Source organism: Dendropsophus ebraccatus, chromosome 5 (assembly GCF_027789765.1).
Source record: "Dendropsophus ebraccatus isolate aDenEbr1 chromosome 5, aDenEbr1.pat, whole genome shotgun sequence".
Taxonomy (NCBI): Eukaryota; Metazoa; Chordata; class Amphibia; order Anura; family Hylidae; genus Dendropsophus; species Dendropsophus ebraccatus.
Genome location: NC_091458.1, coordinates 104,595,496 through 104,615,728, shown reverse-complemented (window position 1 = coordinate 104,615,728; position 20,233 = coordinate 104,595,496). Strand labels below are relative to the sequence as shown.

Genomic DNA, 20,233 nt, shown 5'->3' with positions numbered 1-20,233 from the left:
AGAGTTTAGAAAATGTAAATGAGTGACAGCAGAAATTACAGGGTGTCCAGAATTAATCATGCCCTTCACCCACTTCAACTTTATTTGAAAAAAATAGTATAGCTAGGGCTGCTATAACAGAAGTTTATAATAAACGCCTGTCACTGCCAACATAACAAGATGCCGCCTGATAAGTGGTTTCAGTGGTTTTTAGATGGCTGCTGTATGTAAGGATGTTGTGCTGTAAGAAACACATATACAAGGTACAGTAAGAAAAATTTGATAATTGTTTAAAATATAACATTCCGGATTTTGTAATCACTTTTACATATGTAAAAGTCTGCGTAAAATTGTGCAGTAATTTGTAAATACCTTGTATTACCAGTCTTGTTCTGGGACTAATTTACAGTTTGTAAAATTGTCCAGAACTGCATTCACAATTCTGCAGGCTCACCAACTAAATTGTCCTAGAATTCATTACTGGCTCAATGTATATATAGAGTTAACCTGATTATTTGAACTCTAGAAGACACAGTCTGTAGCCCAGACCTGATGTAGAAAAAAATGAACTGTCCCACTAAATTACAAGAGCTGTTTATTATATGAGTGACAAATTTCAAGGCTAGTTCCAGTGAGAACCTTCAGAATTGTGAATGCAGCTCTAGGCTAGATTCACACTATATAAAAACAAAGGCTGTATTTCATAACAACAACATTTGAGAAATAACAGCCATTGTAATGAAATACGGCCGTTGCTTTAACATAGTGTGAGCCTAGCCCTAGGCTATATTACAGGCTGCATGTTAGCGAGGTATTAAAAAGTTAGGTACCTTTATATATAGATTACTGCTTTCCTAAGGTGATAATACCTTTAAAGTTTTTCATTCATTTTTTTTTCAACTTGCGTAAGTTGTTCTGTGTTCTGTGTTCCCTTTAAGTGCGTTGTGGGTGAAAAAAGTGAGACATATAGGGGGACATTCATGAACCTTGTGCCCGCATATTCACCCCTTCTCCCTGGTGTACACCTGCCCTATGCCTTACTCGCCTAATGGGCCGGTGGGAGGGGCGTGGCCTTCTCTAGCGCCTCATTTATCATGACTTACACCTGCTTGCATGTGTAAATCACGATACAAGTCTACAGATTTGTTGCACCATGCACCTCTTAGCGAAACGGAAGGGGAAAAGTGTGCCGGCCCAATTTAAGTGTGGCGTACGATGTCCCCTTTAATCTCTTTATTCAACTGATTTGTAAAGTTCATGCCAAATCTAAAAAGCAACATTTTACATACTATGATCCAGATTTATTAAGCTGCCTGATGCTTCCCTCAGGCACAACTGTTGCCTAGAAAAACTACTTTAAAAAGGCTCAAAAAAACTGCAAGCAGATTTTTGGCAGTATTTTGGGGGGCTTTTATTCTGGCATTTTCACATTTTAGTATTCATTATGTTTAAGTTTAAACAGTTTTTTTTATATCTCTGGCGTTTTATACTTGTTTTTTTTTTCAGTACAAGTCATGGGGTTCTTTATCATATGGTTCCAGGTTTTCTATTGAAGAATTAGGAAAAAGAACTCCAGAAAAAAAATCAACGTCCATATAGACAAAACATTTTTTCTAGCATTTATACCCCCCTATAGAAGTCTGTGGGGCACAAATGCCAAACTTTTTGCGGAAAAAGTGTTGAATGCAGACCTTGTTGCATTTCACAAAAAAATGCAAACACACAGAAAAATGCCAAACTGCCCTGAAAAACTCCATAGCAAAAAAGTCTTGTGGGTATGGTGTTTCATTTTTCCCCATTGACTCTCAGTTAGCATTTGGCTGCAGCATTTATGATCCATGTGTCTGTTTTTTCCTCACAGTGACCAATCACAGCTCAGGTTTCATTTTACCAGAGATAGAATATAATCCTAGGCTGTGATTGGTTGATGTAGGAAAAAAAAGACAGCGTGAATTTCAGGCAGATTGATAAAGATGGGCCTATATGCTGTTGTAATTGCTTAAGGCCCTATTACATTTAACGATTATCGGGCGTACTTGGCCGATATCAACCGTTACGGCCAATAATCGTCCTGTGTAATAGAAGACAACAATCAGCCGACATGAATGATGTCGGCTGATCGTTGCTGTTGTTTGTCTTTCAACATGTTGAGAAACAAACTACTGGGATAGCAGCGATCTGCTGCCGTCACACTGTGGAATAGGAACGGCGGCAGCAGACCGCCACTATCCTAATAAGCTGCCCGGATGATCTAGCAATCACCAAGGCAGCCCCCCTGCACCTCCCCGTGACCCCTCCCCTGTACTCATCCTCTCATTGCCGCAGCGCGCAATAGCGCCGGCAGCGAGCGGGGAACGAGGAGCAAACAAGAGCTGACAGCGCTCGTTTGCTCCTCCAGTGGCCCCGTATGATAGGGGATTTCGTTTATGAACTTGTGAGTTTCTCATAACAAATAAAGAAGTAACAGGGAAATGGCCTTTCTCACGGCCACCCTACAATCCACTGACAGTTACAAGCTGTGTTACATAAACAGTGGCAACAGCCGCAGTTATATTTGCATTATTGTCAGAAATGTCTCCACAAGAATGTTTTAAATGGAAAATTTTTATTCATCGTAAGCGAACATGCTTTCAAAGTGCTCTTCTCAAGATAGCCACAAAGATATAAATGAGGAGAGTCCTTTCTGTCAGCATTACTAATGGCATTTAATGTTGGAACCCTCTTAACAGAAGTCGGATTGTACATTCTCTATGAGCAGAAGTGTACACAGTGTTTAATGATCTGTTATATACATTCTGCTTAGAGTTTGTATTTTTTCCTTATGTTTGCATGCTTAGCATTTTTATTGCACCCTCCAAAAACATACTGATAGGCGAATTAGTTTTCCATAAAATCGGCTGTAGTGTAGATGATATAGGACAAATAAAATCTCTTTCTCTATCTATCTATCTATCTATCTATCTATCTAGACACTGCTTGATAAAGACCTTATTGTTAGGTCGAAACGTTGCGGATTTGGGCTAATAAACCACGTAATTTTTTCACTACATTTTGGAGTGCCACGGCTTTTTCTGTTGTATCTATCTATCTATCTATCTATCTATCTATCTATCTATCTATCTATCTATTTAGTAAAACGCGCACAGAGTTGACCTAATGCTTATCTATCTATCAATATGTTGCCCCTATATAAATAACATAAAATAAATGCATAGAGTAACAAAAATGTTCCCCTGGTCTCTATAAAATGCAGAATGTTTGTGGCTATCATCACTGCTCTGATCTGCTCTACACACAGGTCTCCTGTCACATTCCACACAGTCTCTAGCTTACTCATTTGTCTGCTCAGAATTCTTGTGCAAGTGATGAATGTAGAGTCTTTATGTAGCCCGTACTTTACCCACAGCAAGAGGTATGCAGATTATAGTATGGGCGGTAAAGCAATATTTTTACAATGGCTAACAAAAGCAATTCAGGAGAAGAACATAGTGAAAAATCTGGCTCTCCACATTCCTTAATTTTTTTTTAATAGTACTGTGCCTATTATGGGTTTGTAGTATGAGAGTCAGTATCTGATCCCATGATCGCTGTATTCTTTATAACCATGACATCAGATTAATTTCTCAGTATGGCTGCTATAAATGGACGGAAACAAACAGAAGTGGATGACTTATAGACACCAAACATAACATTCATTCTGACTTTGATCCAACCAATGTCATGAAAAGACTGCCTATGTATATATGTATGTCCAGAGAATGAACATATATAGAAGTATCCTTCTATACAACACAAGACTGACTGAGGAAACTGTTTACATTATGCACATTCCTGGCATTTTCAATACATATGTACTGTAAGGGCCCTATTCCACCGGACGATTATCGTTAGCATAATCGTTAACGATTAACGATCTCAAACGACCGCTATTGCGAAAGACCTGAAAACGTTCACCCATTTCCATGGAACGATAATCGTTACTTATGATCGTAATTGCGATCGTTTCTTCTTCCGTATTTATTCGCTATTGCGTTCGTATCTATTGCGAACGACCGAACGATGTCTTATTCAATGCGAACGATTTGCGAACGTTTTGCGAACGAGCAACGATAAAAATAGGTCCAGGTCTTATAAAGCGATCAACGATTTCTCGTTCGGTCGTTAATCGTTACTGCATTTCAACCGAACGATTATCGTTTAGATTCGAACGATTTAACGATAATCTGAACGATAATCGTCCAGTGGAATAGGGCCCTAAGTAAATACTGAGCTTAGTTTTTTCTCAAATAAGTAATAAAACCTAACATTTGACTGTGCCAAAGTAATCTTTAGTTTTAGACTGGTCTCCTGGAAAGGGGGCTTGTGGTCAGTCTAAAAAATATACTTTATTTTTATCTTTGAGTGCCCTGATTCCAATGGGGTTTTTACTTTTTTACTATGCTACTCCATTCCCAAGCTATAGGTGTTTTACTATTTAGCTATCTGCACTTTTACCTAAATTGTCACATGGCAGGGGACTCTATTACAAAATGGGGTGTTAATGCTAGACTCTGGGGCAGGGCCGTCTTAACAGCATTATGGGTCCCTGGGCAGAGGTGTGAATTGCCCCCCCCAACCGCCGCCATCAAATCCCCCACATCTTTGCATATAATGCCCCCCATAGTAGCCAATCGCCCCATATAGTGCCCCCCATAGTAGCCAATCCCCCCATATAGTGCCCCCATAGTAGCCAGTGCCCACATAGTAGCCAGTGCCCCCCATAGTAGCCAGTGCTCCCCATAGTAGCCAGTACCCCCATAGTAGCCAGTGCCCCCCATAGCAGCCAGTGCCCCCCATAGTAGCCAGTGCCCCCCATAGTAGCCAGTGCCCCCATAGTAGCCAATGCCCCCCATAGTAGCCAATGCCCCCCATAGTAGCCAGTACCCCCCATAGTAGCCAGTGCCCCCCATAGTAGACAGTGCCCCCATAGTAGCCAGTGCCCCCCATAGTAGCCAGTGCCCTCACAGTAGCCAGTGCCCCCCATAGTAGCCAGTGCCCCCATAGTAGCCAGTGCCCCCCATAGTAGCCAGTGACCCCATAGTAGCCAGTACCCCCATAGTAGCCAGTGCCCCCATAGTAGCCAGTGCCCCCCATAGTAGCCAATGCCCCTCATAGTAGCCAGTGCCCCCCATAGTAGCCAGTGCCCCCCATAGTAGCCAGTGCCCTCACAGTAGCCAGTGCCCCCCATAGTAGCTAGTGCCCCCATAGTAGCCAGTGCCCCCCCTAGTAGCCAGTGACCCCATAGTAGCCAGTACCCCCATAGTAGCCAGTGCCCCCATAGTAGCCAGTGCCCCCCATAGTAGCCAGTGCCCCTCATAGTAGCCAGTGCCCCCCATAGTAGCCAGTGCCTTCCAAAACAACAAACCAGTTACTCACCTGTCCGGTGGCCCCAGCAGCTGATGTCTCCCGGCAGCGTGCCACTCCCGTCATCCTCCGGGCACAGGCAGCGGGGTACAGAGAGACTGCATGTGCCGGAAGTGTCCGGCTGCACAACACATCCAGGACACAGGCAGCGTCTCTGTACTCCACTGCCTGTTCCCGGAGGATGTCGGGAGCGCGCTGCCGGGAGACATCAGCTGCTGGGGCCGGCGGACGGGTGAGTTCCGGGACTGCCCACCCCTTCTATCACCGCTCAGCTGAGTCAATCAGAAGCCCGGGAAAGTGCTGCTCATTGCACTTTCCTGGGCTTCTGATCGGCTCAGCTGAGCGGCGACAGAAGGGGCGGGCTGAGCGGGCTGGGCAGGCGGAGGGGGCAATACAGGGGGCAGGCGGGACGGCCTCCTTGCGGTGCTCAGCACTGCTTGGAAGCCGTATTCGCTTTATAGGATGCACTTAGTTTTATAAGTGCGTCTTATAAAGCGAAAAATACAGGTCACAGAGGGCAGGGGCCCCCTAGGACACAAGGGCCCCCGGGCAGCCGCCTACTCTGCCCAATGGGTAAGACGGCCCTGCTCTGGGGCTGTGAATATGAGGCTAAGGAGGTGGGGGTGTTTATGAAATTACTATAAAAAGTGTACCTATCAATTAAACAAACTTTTGACCGGTCACAGTGACAAAAATGGGTTTTCTTAAATTAACTGGTGACAAAAGGTGCCAGAGATTTGTCATTTTCTTTTATTAAAAAATTTCAAGTCTCCCAGTACTTATCAGCTGCTGTATGTCCTGGTAGTGGTATTCTTTCCAGTCTGGAGAGCAGGACAGGTTTTCTATGGAAATTTGCTACTGCTCTGGACAGTTCCTGCCATGGACACAGGTGACAGCAGATAGCACCGTGTCAGACTGGAAAGAAAACATCACTTCCTGCAGGACACACAACAGCTGATAAGTACTTTCCCTGGTTTAACACAGTAGGGTTTCCCTAGGTTGAACCTGATGGACTCTTGTCTTCTTTCAACCTTATTAACTATGTTACTATGTTATTGGATTTTTTTTGTTAAAGTGACACTGTCACCCCCTATCTGCATTTTGACTGCTCTCCACAAGTGTAAAGGGTAAATGTTACAGCTTTCATTACTTATTATATATCACACCTCATGGTGCTTGTTCTGGTAAAAAGTCGTTTTTATCACCTCAGCGGCCATTGGTGTGGGACAATCTAGGGGGGTGGGCCTAGAGTTTTAGGCTGGCCCTTCCAATGGCTGCTGAGGGGGCGGGGCCTATGCAGTGATGGGTCCAGGATGGGGGTGGGGCTAAGTGGCACAAGGGGCGGAGCGATGTGGCACAAAGGCCACGAGGCCCCCGCCCAAATATACCAATCCACGGGTGATTAAAAACTACTTTTTACCAGAACAAGCACCATTAGTCAAAATGCAAATAGGGGGTGACAGTGTCACTTTAACTACTCCTTTACTATCTTAAAGGAGAAGTCTGGGGCTGCAATTATTTTTTGGAAAGGCAGAGGGGAACATAATAACCTCCACTACTCACCCGTCCTCATGCCTGTCCAGCACCAGCTTGGTGCTTTGGGACCCTCACCGGCCTCTGGTATCTTCCTCAGCCAACGCCACGACCCGGCTGATTGACAGCCCACTCAGCCAGTCAGTGAGTGGGGTGGAACACTGCCCCAGTCACTGATTGGCTGAGTGGGCTGTCCATGAGTGGGGTCTGGCGTTTTGCCTTCTGGCGGGGGGCCAGACCTTCTGGCATGGCGATTCTCAGGCACAGGGAAAGGCAAGTAGTTGTTTGTTATGATGTCCGTCCCTCCCACCCTCTTCCCCTGCTAGATTTTAAAATTTAAAAAAAAGCCTGACTTCTCCCTTAATGTGCCATAATATCCAAAGTTCCTACTAGGATTTCTCAGTCAAGTAGTTTTGAAATCAGTCTAACTCCTTTAAGAACAGAGGTTTGTCTATTAAAATGATTTGGAGTGGCATTCTAACAAGCAGTATAAACCCTGCCAGCTTTTGGTCCCATGTAGACCTCTTTGAAAGCTTGCCAGATAGTCACAAAGTCATAAAGTTTTATAGTTTAATAGATGAAACCATAAAGTATGGAAATTAAAAAAGAATTTGGGGAAGATGCTTCTGTGCCCTCCAACAGCACGTGTTCAACCTCCTTACAGATATTTAATCCATCAGTTTTATACATTGTACACAATTCTCTAGGATATATCCTCATTACAGCTGATTAAAGCCAATGTGTTACCAGCACATAGTCGAATCGGCCATTCCAACGTGAAACAATGTATTGTCCTCCATGCCTCAGTGATAGTATTTATTCCTAGGAAAATAGTAGTGTATTGACTATTAGGTGGGAGGTGTGGTACCCATATATTGAAAAGTTGTTTTTGACAAGATGTAACTACTGAAATAATGTATTAACAATTAAAAACACTGTAAAAGAAGTAAGGCCCTGTTCACACAGAGCAAGAACAGCGGAATGCCGCCAGCCTCCGTGTCATAATGACACTCTATGGGAGGTGCGTGTGCTTCATATCTTGGCGTTAAAGAATGAACATGCTCATTCTTCAGCGCGGGGAGAGGAGCCACGCGAGCCTCCCATAGAGTGTCATTATGACACGGAGGCTGGCGGCATTCCGCTGTTCTTGCTCTGTGTGCACGAGGCCTATTTTGAAACTAAAGAATGCCCACCTGCCTGGTCCCCTACCACCACAACTCCCACTGTGCACCACTTTCTCTGATGTTGTAAACATGTTGTAAACACCCACCTTGCCAATTAATGACTGACCGAACCCCTTTTACCCTATAGTAATAAGAATCTAATCTATACAGAGTCTATTATTAACTCTAAAGCATACCTATCAATAACTGTTTGGCATGTCAGAAGTTATTTTTATTATTGGAGAAGTCAAGCAAAAAATTTTATTTAAGTATTCTATTGCCTCCCAAAAGTTATACAAATCACCAATATACACTTATTACGGGAAATGCTTATAAAGTGCTTTTTTTCCCTGCACTTACTACTGCATCAAGGCTTCACTTCCTGGATAACATGGTGATGTCACTTCCTGGATAAAATGGTGATGTCACGACCTGACTCCCAGAGCTGTGCAGGCTGTGGCTGCTGGAGAGGATGATCGCAGAGGGATGCTCAATGTCCCTCCAGTGCCCTGTGTCCCTCTGCCATCATCCTCTCCAGCAGCCACAGCCCACTTAGCTCTGGGAGTCAGGTTGTGACATCACTATTTTATCCAGTAAGTTTAGCAGTTTTTATTCTCAGCACTGGGGCTAAAACTAAGCTGAGACTTCCTGTTGTGTCTGCAGTGATAAGAGGAGTCTGCTTTAAAGTGATCTGTACAGCAATGCAGCTACATGTGACACCAGTAGGTAGATAGCATCAATACAAGACAATAGCAGCTCCCTGTAGAATGACCTCTTCAAAGGTCATAGAGCATGCACAGTGATGTTTCACATTTATGCCAAGGGGGGCAGAGTCTGTTGTCATCTATGTCCTTGAGTCTTGCTGGAAAGCATGTCACTAAATTCTCTTAAAAACAGCACAGGCAAGATGGCAGCCCAAATTATAATGTACAAAAAGTAATATAAAAAAATTACAATCAGAAAATAGAAACATATAAGACTTAAAGAACAACTCTAACCAGTAGAAGAAAATCAAGGTGACACATGCCCTTTAAGTGAAACTGAGTTGTAAACCCGCACCCAAACTGAAGACAAGAGAGGGGCTGTTTCTGGAAAATAGCGTTCACATTTTTCTAATTCTGGATAACCCCTTTAAGTTTTAAAAGCCTTCTTGTCTCTTCTCTGCTCCAAGTTCAATGGCATATTAGAGTGGAAGTTAGAAGAGCACTAGCTGGCAGCTGTATTTGTTGTTCATTGTATCCCAGGCTGCCTGACTACACTCAGCTGAATGCTATGGCATGGTTTTTACATGTGACAATAATAAAGAAATGCTCCAGTGATTTTAGACTTTCAAAAACATACAGCTCGTAATCTTGTAACTTGCTCTTTTTTCACTTTTGAAACTGCAAAGTATAGTTTAGCAATTCTCTCTCTCTCCTCTTTAGCACTAGTAGTGGTGACGTTCAGAAATGCAGTAACAGCACCACTGGAGTCTCCATCAAAGGGTCAAGCAGCAGCTCGAGTGAAACTGACACCAGCTCTGAATCAGACTCCGAGAGTGAGAGTAGTTCCAGCGAGAGTACGAGCAGCAAGCCATCTGCATGTACCAGCCCTGAGGTAAGCAATTCTTCTATATTCTCTTTATATACATATCCACTGAGAATGCATGACCCTCCAGGTGCAATACGCAGCCTGTTTACATACAGGTAGTGTGTATCCCGCATGTTTGATGATCCTATTCCTGAAGTAGGATGAGGTTCATGGCTGCATTCTTATACAAGAGTTCAGTGTACAAGGAGAGAAATAGACTTTCTCAAATAGGTAAAACAAGTTACAGAAAACTGAAAACTCGATAGAGCTGAAAGTAGTAAGAATGAAGAAGTTTGTTAAGTATTTGGGGGTAATAATGTTACATTTAAATATCTGTTTTCAGTGTTTATTCTATATAGAGAAATCCTTAAAACCCGCAGGAAGATGAGAAAAGTAACTGCTACATGAAATATATATGACATGTTAATAGTATGGGCATGATTGCTGAGATTCTTATGTATAGTTATTATCTTGAAAGAGTTACTAGAAACCTGAGAGCGGACCCTATGTAAATGTATGGAATACAGATTCTACATGACTGGTAAATCTCTCTCCCGCTGCCATAGGGGCTCTCATAGGTCTGCAGCTGGCCACACGGTGGGATTCTCTTCACCTGCCCTAAACAATTGTAGGTAGTTCATAAAATAAACAGAATGACAACAAAACATTTTGTGATCTAACTTTAAAGTAAAGTGGGGGATGGGCATGGATGTTTATGCATGCTTGTTCATACACTCAGGATGGCTGGCAGCATATTACTACAATATGGAAGTCTTCCATGTTTAGAGCAGCTGGTATGATAACTTTCTGCATCCACTAAGATGAGATGGAATTTGAATAAAGCATGCTTCCTTATTCTTCTGTATATGCTTTTAGGCATTAACAATTGGACATGAATGAGTTTATAGCAGTGTATTTATACTTGGCATTGTAATGCATTCAACATTACAGGCCCTAAAAAGGAATTGGACCACTGTGATGTCAATTAAGGTCCCCATACACTTTAGACAAAGATTGGCCAAACCTGCTGTCTAAGGGTGCGTTTACACAGAGAGATTTATCTGACAGATTATTGAAGCCAAAGCCAGGAACAGACTGTAAAAAGAGAACAGGTCATAAAGGAAAGACTGAGATTTCTCTTCTTTTCAAATCCATTCCTGGCTTTGGCTTCAAAATTCTCTGTGTAAAGGTACCATAAGAGATCTACTTACAAGGACTGAATTGCTACAATTGCATTGTACTGCAAATTCATCAGCCATAACATTAAAATCACCTGCATATATTGTGTAGGTTTCCATTATGAAGCCAAAACAGCTGTGACCCATTGAGGCATAAACTCTAGACAACTGAAACTGCCCTGTGGCATTTGACACCAAGTCTTCAGCAGCAGATATTTAACCCCTTGGTGCCATCAGCCTTTTATATATGGCGCTATTGCTATCTTTAGCAGGTGTCAACTTTATATTACAGCTATCACTCTTCTACTGCTACAATATCTGGGATTGGAGGTAAATCCAGTGTCGGATGTTTCACCAGTGTCTGATGGCCCTATGGTTGGTCCTAGGTCTATAATGTGTATATGAATAATAGGCTTTGCCATATCTCACCTTTATTACAGAAATCACTGTGGGATTGTGAATAAGCACAGCTGAGCGCATGCAATAGTGCATGCAGTAGACACACACAGTATTCCTGTGCTTCAGCCAGTACTTGCTGCAAACCCATAGCAACTTGTGGATATTCATAGAAATTCATAATAAACCAGTTTACCCCATATTGCTCAGGACTCATAGAAAGTACTTCTTGGGCTAGGTTTTGGTAACTTACAACTCATCTTTCAGCTATAGGTAGGCGCTTATGTTATTGCTTAGTTTATTGCTTAAGTTAAAAGTTAAAATTTTTTGTTTGTCTAGCTAGATACAGGTCAGCTTTCAGGTTTTGAGTTGCCATCACCTAACTGAGAACATTTGTCTTCCAGCCTCAGCACACAACAGCAAACAAATGGCAGCTGGATAAGTGGTTGAACAAAGTCAATCCAAGCAAGACCTCTATTCTTAGCCAAGCATCAAGCCTAAATCATGGAGGAGTAAATGAAGGAGAACAAAGTTGTGAGAACACATCTCAGGTTGAGCAGGCAAGCCCAAGTCACAGCGATGACAGGAACCCTGTGAGAGTAGAAGCATTGCGCACTGTTTTAGGAAACAGAGGTGGTAAACTTCGGTCATCTCCACCAGTTGCACATACGGCTACAGTTGTGGTTGCAGATCCTTCTGAAAATACATCCCAAAGGAGACCAGTGTGCAGAAAACTTACAAGGAAGACAGATAGGACATCTAGTGGTGAAAATCTGAACTGCCACAAGCTAGAGGATCATACTTTTAGCCATGGAGTTCTTGGGAGAGAAATATCTGAACAAAGTAAAAATAAGTTGACTTGTTATAGCAGAGAGTTGCATAGAAGAGAATCCAGAACAACTCTGTTTGATTGCAAAAGCAGACAAACTCAATTCACACCTCTCCCAAAATCTAAGGGAAATTTTGAGCTCCCAGTGCAATCTTCCAACCACTGCACTGAAACAGAATCTGACTTACCTCCTTATTGTAAAAATAACCCTGCCTTTACATCAGAAAGTAATCACAGGAATAAAGAGAGTGGATTCAATAATATTAACCACCCTGGTTCGTATACTACACAATATTGTATTAATAGGAGGACTACAAGGGAGGTTACCCCTGACCTGGAAGAGCAGTTCTATACTCTAGTTCCTTTTGGGAGGAATGAGTGCTCTGTAAAGGGCAACAATGAAAACATCAAGTCACTTTGGGTCAGGATTGATTTGATGCTTTTGTCAAGAATTCCACACGGTGTTACCCAGGAGACTTCAGATTACTTCAGTATGAATAATAACACAGACAAGATACTGACTTCATCACAAAGTAAATGTTTACTTCAAGCAACAGATAACCCTTTATTAAAAATGCGACGGAAACGTAAGGTAAGTTTACATCTGAGCCACATTGAAATGTGTGGGTTGCATTTAATGTATATGGCCATTTAATGTATATGGCATTTATTGTACATGGCACCTGTTCGTTCCCCACTCGCTGCAGGCGCTATTACACGTGTTGGCAGCGAGCGGGTAAGAGCCAGGGGAGGCCGGGAGCTGCGTAGGGGTTTCCCGGGGTGATCACTACATTGTCCAGGCAGCCCATAGAGGATGGCGGCAGTCTGCTGGCGCTGCTCCTATCGCACGGAGTGGCAGCAGCACATTGCCGTTATCATGATCATTGTTTTTTTAACGTGTTGAAAGACAACGATCAGCCAACATTGTGCCTACATCATTGTCTTCTATTACACAAAGCGATCGGTAGCATTTGAACACGGCCGATAATCACTTCATATAATAAGGCCTTAAGAGCCGCAGGGCGATCCTGAGATACAGCCAGTGCACTCCACTCCCTAGCCAGCAAAACATCCATCTTTTTTTGCTTCATAGAATGTGTTGAAGTGAAAGAGTTAGATTTGATTGAAAGCCAGGGAGCGACACCCCCCACCCCCATATGTCAATAATTGTTTCAAATGACAGTAATGTTTTTTAATGTAATGTAAATACAACAAATTATTATTTAACCCCTTAAGGTCAAAGCCAATTTTCGTTTTAGCACTTTTGCTTTTTCCACTTTATGTTTAAAAGTCCATAGCGCTTGCATTTTTTCACCTAGAGACGTATATGAGCGCTTATTTTTTGCGAAACCAATTGTATGACAGGCATTATTTTTCCATAACACAGGAATTTGTTTTGATTTCGGGGAGTTTTGCATTTACGCCGTTTGCCCTATGGTAAAACTGACTGGTTATTCATGTTTCTCAAGTCGTTACGATTACAACGATATATAACATGTATAACTTTTATATTATCTGATGGCCTGTAAAAAATTCAAACCATTGTTAACAAATATATGTTCCTTAAAATCGCTCTATTCCCATGCTTATAATACTTTTATCCTTTGGTCTATGGGGCTGTGTCAGGTGTAATTTTTTGCGCCATGATGCGTTCTTTCTATCGGTATCTTTATTGCGCATATATGACTTTTTGATCACTTTTTATTACATTTTTTCTGGATTTGATGCTACCAAAAATGCGCAATTTTGCACTTTTGAATTTTTTGGCGCTTACGCCGTTTACTGTGCGAGATCAGGAATGTGATTAATTAATAGTTCGGGCGATTACGTGCGCGGCGATACCAAACATGTTTTTTTATTTGTTTATTTATTTATATTTATAAAAAATGCGAAAAGGGGGTGATTTGGACTTTAAATAGGGGAGGGGATCCGTCCCACTAGACACCAGGGATGCACGGAGGAAAGCCTCTAAGTGCAGCTGTCAGGTTTGACAGCTGCACTTAGAGGCTTAATTAGCCGTCGCGGGAACGGGACCCGCGCCGGCTAATAGAGGCACTGCCCGGCTGCACATGTCAGCCGGGATCAGCGCCGTTCAGAGCTCTGAACACCACCGCGGCACCATGACGTATCAGATACGTCATGGGTCGCTAAGGGGTTAATCTTTCGTTCTTGATAATAACACACAAACAGAATTGTTCTGATTATAAATAAAGTTAACAGACAGAGATTGACCCTTTTAGGCTATGTTCACACTGCGTAAAACTACGGCCATAGTTCTCGCCGCAGAACTACGGCCATAGTTTTGCGGGGTGGGACATAGACTATGTGAAATGGGATCCCGGCCGGAGCGTACACACATCGTATACGCTCCGGCCGGGATCCGTGCGGCGCCGTAAAAAACTGACAGGTCAGTTTTCTGCGCCCGGAATTCAGTGAATTCCGGCCGCAGAAAGACCTGTCAGTGCTTCACTGTGGGCTATGGGAAGCTCCCTGCAGCCGGAGAGATGATCCGGCCAGAGACCGGCCGTTTCGTGACCCGGCCGGGGTCACGGAACGGCCGGTCTCATACATTGTGTGAACATAGCCTTAAAGTGTAACTATCATTACAAACAAGTTTGCAGAAATCAAGAGTACAAGTGATTGTAAGAAACCCTGTAATAGGTTTCATTTGGCAAAAACAAGAAGGAAGGGGAGAGGACCAACCTGTGCAGTTTAGAGACTGTCTGGCCACAGAAAACGCTGGATTCACAAGTCAGACTGCTCAGCGCTGGTCTTGGAACTTAGAGGGGTAAGATTGCAGGATGTTGTGCTGTGCTGGTTCCTATACTGAAAACTGCACAGGCTGTTTCACTCATCCTCATCGGTCCTCCTCCCTCCATAGGCTGTAATGGACACAGCAAACCCGTCTTCACTTTGCTTCTCTTCAGCAGATAAGAAGTGGCTGGAGGCAGCCTTATGAGTACAGATGGAAGCTCTTTTGCTTAAAAAAACCTATTACATAGTTTCTTATAATCGCTTGAAATCGTTTGAAAAGACATTTACACTTTAAGAGGCCTTTGACATGCTTGATTATCATGTATGCACAAATGATGGTTGAATCATTCATGTCACCCTTCACTTTCATCATTGTTGGCCTTACATTCCCCATTTACACAGGGCAATGTACAGCTAACTAAGGATATGTTCACACACAGTATTTCCATCAGTCCTTTTTCAACCAAAAGTGGGTTGAAAACACAGAAATTGTGCTCTGGTTTGGATGAAAAAAGACTGATCAAAAGACTGACATAACTACTATGTGTGAACATAGCTTAAAATAATATTTAGGCCTGCATAAACAGTTTTATCATAGTTGGCCTTTTTACATTGGTCAGTTATCAGGAATTAATGTTCCTTTAAATGATTGTTTGGTCGTTAATGAGCCCATATATCAGGCCCTTTACTTTTTAACCTAAGCTGCTTTTTGTAGATCCTTCGAACACAGTGACTGTCAGAGAACAGTTGTTTTACACTCTTGACAACACTTGGCCATAATTGACATCATAGAGGGGGTAAGGCACTCAGGACACCCCCTATGAGCATCAATAAAATGTCAGCTGTCTTCCCATGGACTTAAACAATCCTTGTCCTACATACATGACCATTCATCTATAGGTCCACCATGCCTGCAGCCCAGTTGGCCGTGGATTTGCCTGTTTGGTTGGTGCTTCAAGCGACTCTATACCCACAATCTGACCCCCCTCCAAACCACTTGTACCTTTGAATAGCTGCTTTTAATCCAAGATCTGTCCTGGGGGCCGTTCGGCAGGTGATGCAGTTATTGTCCTAAAAAACAACTTTTAAACTTGCAGCCCTTTGCCAAACTTCCGTGGCCTAGAGTATCTGTGCCCTAACTTTGCACAACCCCTCCGTCCCTCCTCCCCACCCTCTTTATCATTAGGAATGCCACTGGCAGGATTTTTCCTATTCCTCTGCAGTGAACACTGCACAGGTGCCTTAACGATCCAGCCCATGTGCCGTGTTCTCACAGCTGATGAATAGGAGAATACCTGCCTGGGGCATTCCTAATTATGAAGGGGCGGGGAGGAGGGACAGAGAGGTTGTGCAAGCCTAATGTACAGACACTCTAGGCCACGCCAGTTTGACACAGGGCTGCAAGTTTAAAAGTTGTTTTTTAGGACAATAACTGCATCACCTGCCCAATGGACCTCAAGACAGATCTCGGATTAAAAGCAGCTATCTGAAGGTACAAGCGGTTTGCGGTGGATAGATTGTGGGTACAGAGTCACTTTCAGTTTTAACAGCCCCACACACATCAGTGTCCCAGGAACCATGGATAATGACAGGCAGCCACGATCATTCATCTGCCTGCCATTAACCCCTAATCAGGACCCCCACAGCATGGCCATAGGTGTCCCAAACACTTACCCTGACGAGAAAGGTTTATTACTTACCTCCTTCCTGTCGGATCAGCGATCTTCTTATAAAATCTGCCCCAGAAATCTGAGTGCCTTGTTATATCATTGATCAGTATAAGCAATTTAATAAATGTATATACTTGGTATATTTGGTATTGTGGAGTGCTGAATTTTCTGATCTATTAAAATATTACAATATTGTTCTCGCACGGTGAATGGCATAAATGAAAAGATACCAATAAGATGTCAATAAAAACTGTAGCTCATTGAACAAAAAATGAGGCCCCAACCAGCCCTGTAGGTAGAAAAATGAAAGTGTTATGGCTCTTAGAAGACAAAGAGGAACACTGCTTCAATGTAACCTGGACATCTGTGCATCATTGACTTTTGCTCATGAAGGGGTTAAAGACAAACCTGGTGAAAGGAACATGAAATTACTAAAGTTGAATCAAAGATGGAGTTTGTCACATCCATCCCTCCCAAGTGTCACACTATCCCTCCCAACTGGAGAATGGTACACATTATTAGGTTACAGTCTAAGGCTATGTTCACACTACGTAAAACTACAGCCGTAGTTCTCGCCGCAGTACTACGGCCGTAGTTTTGAGGGGTGGAACATAGCCTTATTTTCAATGGCATCCCGGCCGGAGCGTACACATATCGTATGCGCTCCGGCCGGGATCCCATGCGGCGCCAGAAAAAACTGACATGTCAGTTTTCTGCGGCCGGAATTCAGTGAATTCCGACCGCAGAAAGACCTGTCAGTTCACACAGTAAAGCGAGCAGCACCGGCCGCTTGCTTCACTGGGTGCTATGAAAAGCTCTGATGCGCCGGTACTTACCGGCCGGGATGATCCGGGCTGAGACCGGCCGTTCCGTGACCAGGCCGGGGTCACGGAACGGCCGGGTGTTCAGGTAGTGTGAACATAGCCTAAGGCTATGTTCACACAATGTATTTTCTTTTAATAATCACAGCCATTGTTGCACATTGCAACAGCGGCCGTGATTAATATAAAAAATACATTGCATTGGAAATTAATGGGATCCCGGCCGGAGTGTTTACACATAGTATACGCTCCGGCCAGGAATTGCTAGCAGCCGCAGTAAAAACTGACATGTCAGTTTTATGTGGCTGCTATTCATGAAATAGCGGCGGCGCAAGCCCAACAGGTCTCACAATGGAGAGGGAGGCTCAATGGAGAGCGCGGCTCAAGTGTGTTCAATGGTGTATTGGGATGCGGGAGTACACGGATGCACCCACATCCCAATTCAATAGAATTGAAGTCTATCCTTCCAGTATTGCAGTACCGGCTGGGATAAACTTCACTGACACCGGCCGTTCCGTGACACGGCCGGGTCACAGAATGGCCGGTGTCACAGGTAGTGTGAACCCGGCCTAACTATGATTTAGAAGCTAGTGTTTTTTTGCATGGGAGCATCAGCTTGCCATTGCAATTCTTAGATGATAAAATACAGTTTCTTAGTAAAATTCCTAATCTAGAAACATGTCCAGAGATACAGAAAATAGAACAGCAGATGTTCTTTTAGGGATAGAAGGCAGAAATAAAAAAGAAAACTCAGCTCCTTATTTAGATCAGATTATACACAGAATTTTAGGTTGCTTCAGAGATTTATTTGATGGTGGAAAGAAAACTATACCTCCAAAATAAAATTTCCACTCTGTCCATCTGTAGCATTAGTGAATGCGAAAGAAGTTTCAGTGTCATGAATCTACACAACAAGCTACCTGTCGCTTATTTAATGTTCATAAATCTAAATGGGCTGCTATTACTGCAAAGTCACTTAATCTAGGCCTACACATCATGAAACACATGACTTGGATAGAAAAAAAGGTCTAATCTGTATCTATAATAAGTTTATTAATATCTTTATTTGGATTTTATATGCTCCTTTGATAATAAGCAACCTTACAGGTCATGGAAGGATTTAGGTAAATTTTATTATTGAAATGCTTGTATTATGGGCTAAAAATGTTTTTGTAATTTGTGGCTTTTATAAAAATGTTGGCGCCGTTTGGCTTCTGCAGCTTTCATGTGCTACCATAAACAGCAATATGCTCAGTGCTGTTTAGTGTTAATTCCACTTCACTATTTACACACAGTAAAGAAAAAGTAAAGAAAAAGTATAATGAACAGTAAAGTAGGTATAAAATGCAAATGTACAGTGGTTTGCACTGTACATTTCAATAAAAAAAGTTACCTCATATATTCTATAGAGCCATTACATACAGAGTGAACTTTTTCAAGCGTTTATTTCTGTTAAAGTTGATGATTATACTGTAGATTACAGCCAAGAAAAACCCAAACGTCAGTATTTCAGAAAATGAGAATAATTAACCCAAAACACCTGCAGTGGCTTCCTAAGTGTAATAAAAGGTCCCTAATTCTGGTTCAGTATGCAACACAATCATGGGGAACACTGCTCACTTGACAGATGTCCAGAAGGCAGTCATTCACACACTCCGCAAGGAGGGTAAGCCACAAAGTTCATTGCTAAAGAAGCTGTCTGTTCTCAGAGTGCTGTATCAAAGCATATTAATGGAAAGTTGAGTGGAAGGAAAAAGTGTGGTATAAAAAGGTGCACAAGCAACTGGGAGTACCGCAGTCTTAACAGGATTGTAACGAAAATGGCATTAAAAAATTTGGGAGAGATTCACGAAAAGTGGACTGCTGCTGGAATCAGTGCTTCAAAAGCCACCACATACAGAACCACCACCTGCAGGACATGGGCTACAAGTGTTGCATTCCATGTGTCAAGCCACTCCTGACCAATAAACAATGCCAAAAGCGTCTTATCTGGGCAAAGGAAAAGAAGAACTGGACTGTTGATCAGTGGTCTAAGGGGCTGATTTCAGATTAAAGTAAATTTTGCATTTCATTTTGGAAATCAAGGTCCCAGAGTCTGGAGGAAGGGTGGAGAGGCACAATCCAAGCTGCTTGAGGTCAAGTGTGAAGTTTCCACAATCAGTGATAGTTTGGGGAGCCATGGCATCTGCTGGTGTAGGTTCACTGAGTTTCATCAACACCAAAGTCACCGCTGTTGTCTACCAGGGAATTTTAAAGCACTTCATGCTCCCCTGTGCTGAAAGATTTTTGTAGATGGAATTTTCATCATCCAGCAGCATTTGGCCCCTGTCCACACTGCCAAAAGTACCAATACATGGTTTACTAACCACAGCATCACTGTGCTTGATTGGCCAGCAAACTCGCCAGACCTTAACCCCATAGAGAATTTATGGGGTACTGTCAAGAGGAAGATGAAAAACACCAGACCCAACAATGCAGACGAGCTAACATTCGCTATCTGCAGTGCCATCAGCTGATCGCCTCCATGCTACGCCACATTGATGCCATCATTCATGCACAATGTGCCCTGACCAAGTATTGAGGGCATTTACTGTACAGACTTTTCATTTGGTCAATATTCTGTGTTAAAAACATTTTTTTCAGTTGGTTTTATATAATATTCTAATTTTCTGAAATACTGCCTTTTTGGTCTTCTTGGCTTTAATCCATAATCATTAACTTTAACAGAAATAAACACGTGAAAAAGTTAACTCTGTTTGTAATGACTATAGAATATATGAGGTCACTTTTTGAATTGAATTACTGGAAAAAAAAAATTTTTTGTTGATATTCTAATTTATTGCAAACCACTGTATATTGAATTGTAAAATGTGCTATATGGGTCTATAAACAACATCCATCTGTACTCACATTGTAAAAACATACTTTTCTTTTAATT

General features: G+C 42.6%; 1 protein-coding gene across 1 annotated transcript in view; it reads left to right on the top strand.

The window, feature by feature from the left end:
• The window catches only part of AFF3 (ALF transcription elongation factor 3), a 190,472-nt gene that overhangs the window by 115,030 nt on the left and 55,209 nt on the right, over positions 1-20,233 (top strand). Inside the window, exons 9-10 of the mRNA XM_069972951.1 lie at positions 9,503-9,674; positions 11,626-12,642. Coding sequence (XP_069829052.1) covers positions 9,503-9,674; positions 11,626-12,642 — 1,189 coding nt within the window. The remainder of the gene's footprint in view (positions 1-9,502; positions 9,675-11,625; positions 12,643-20,233) is intronic.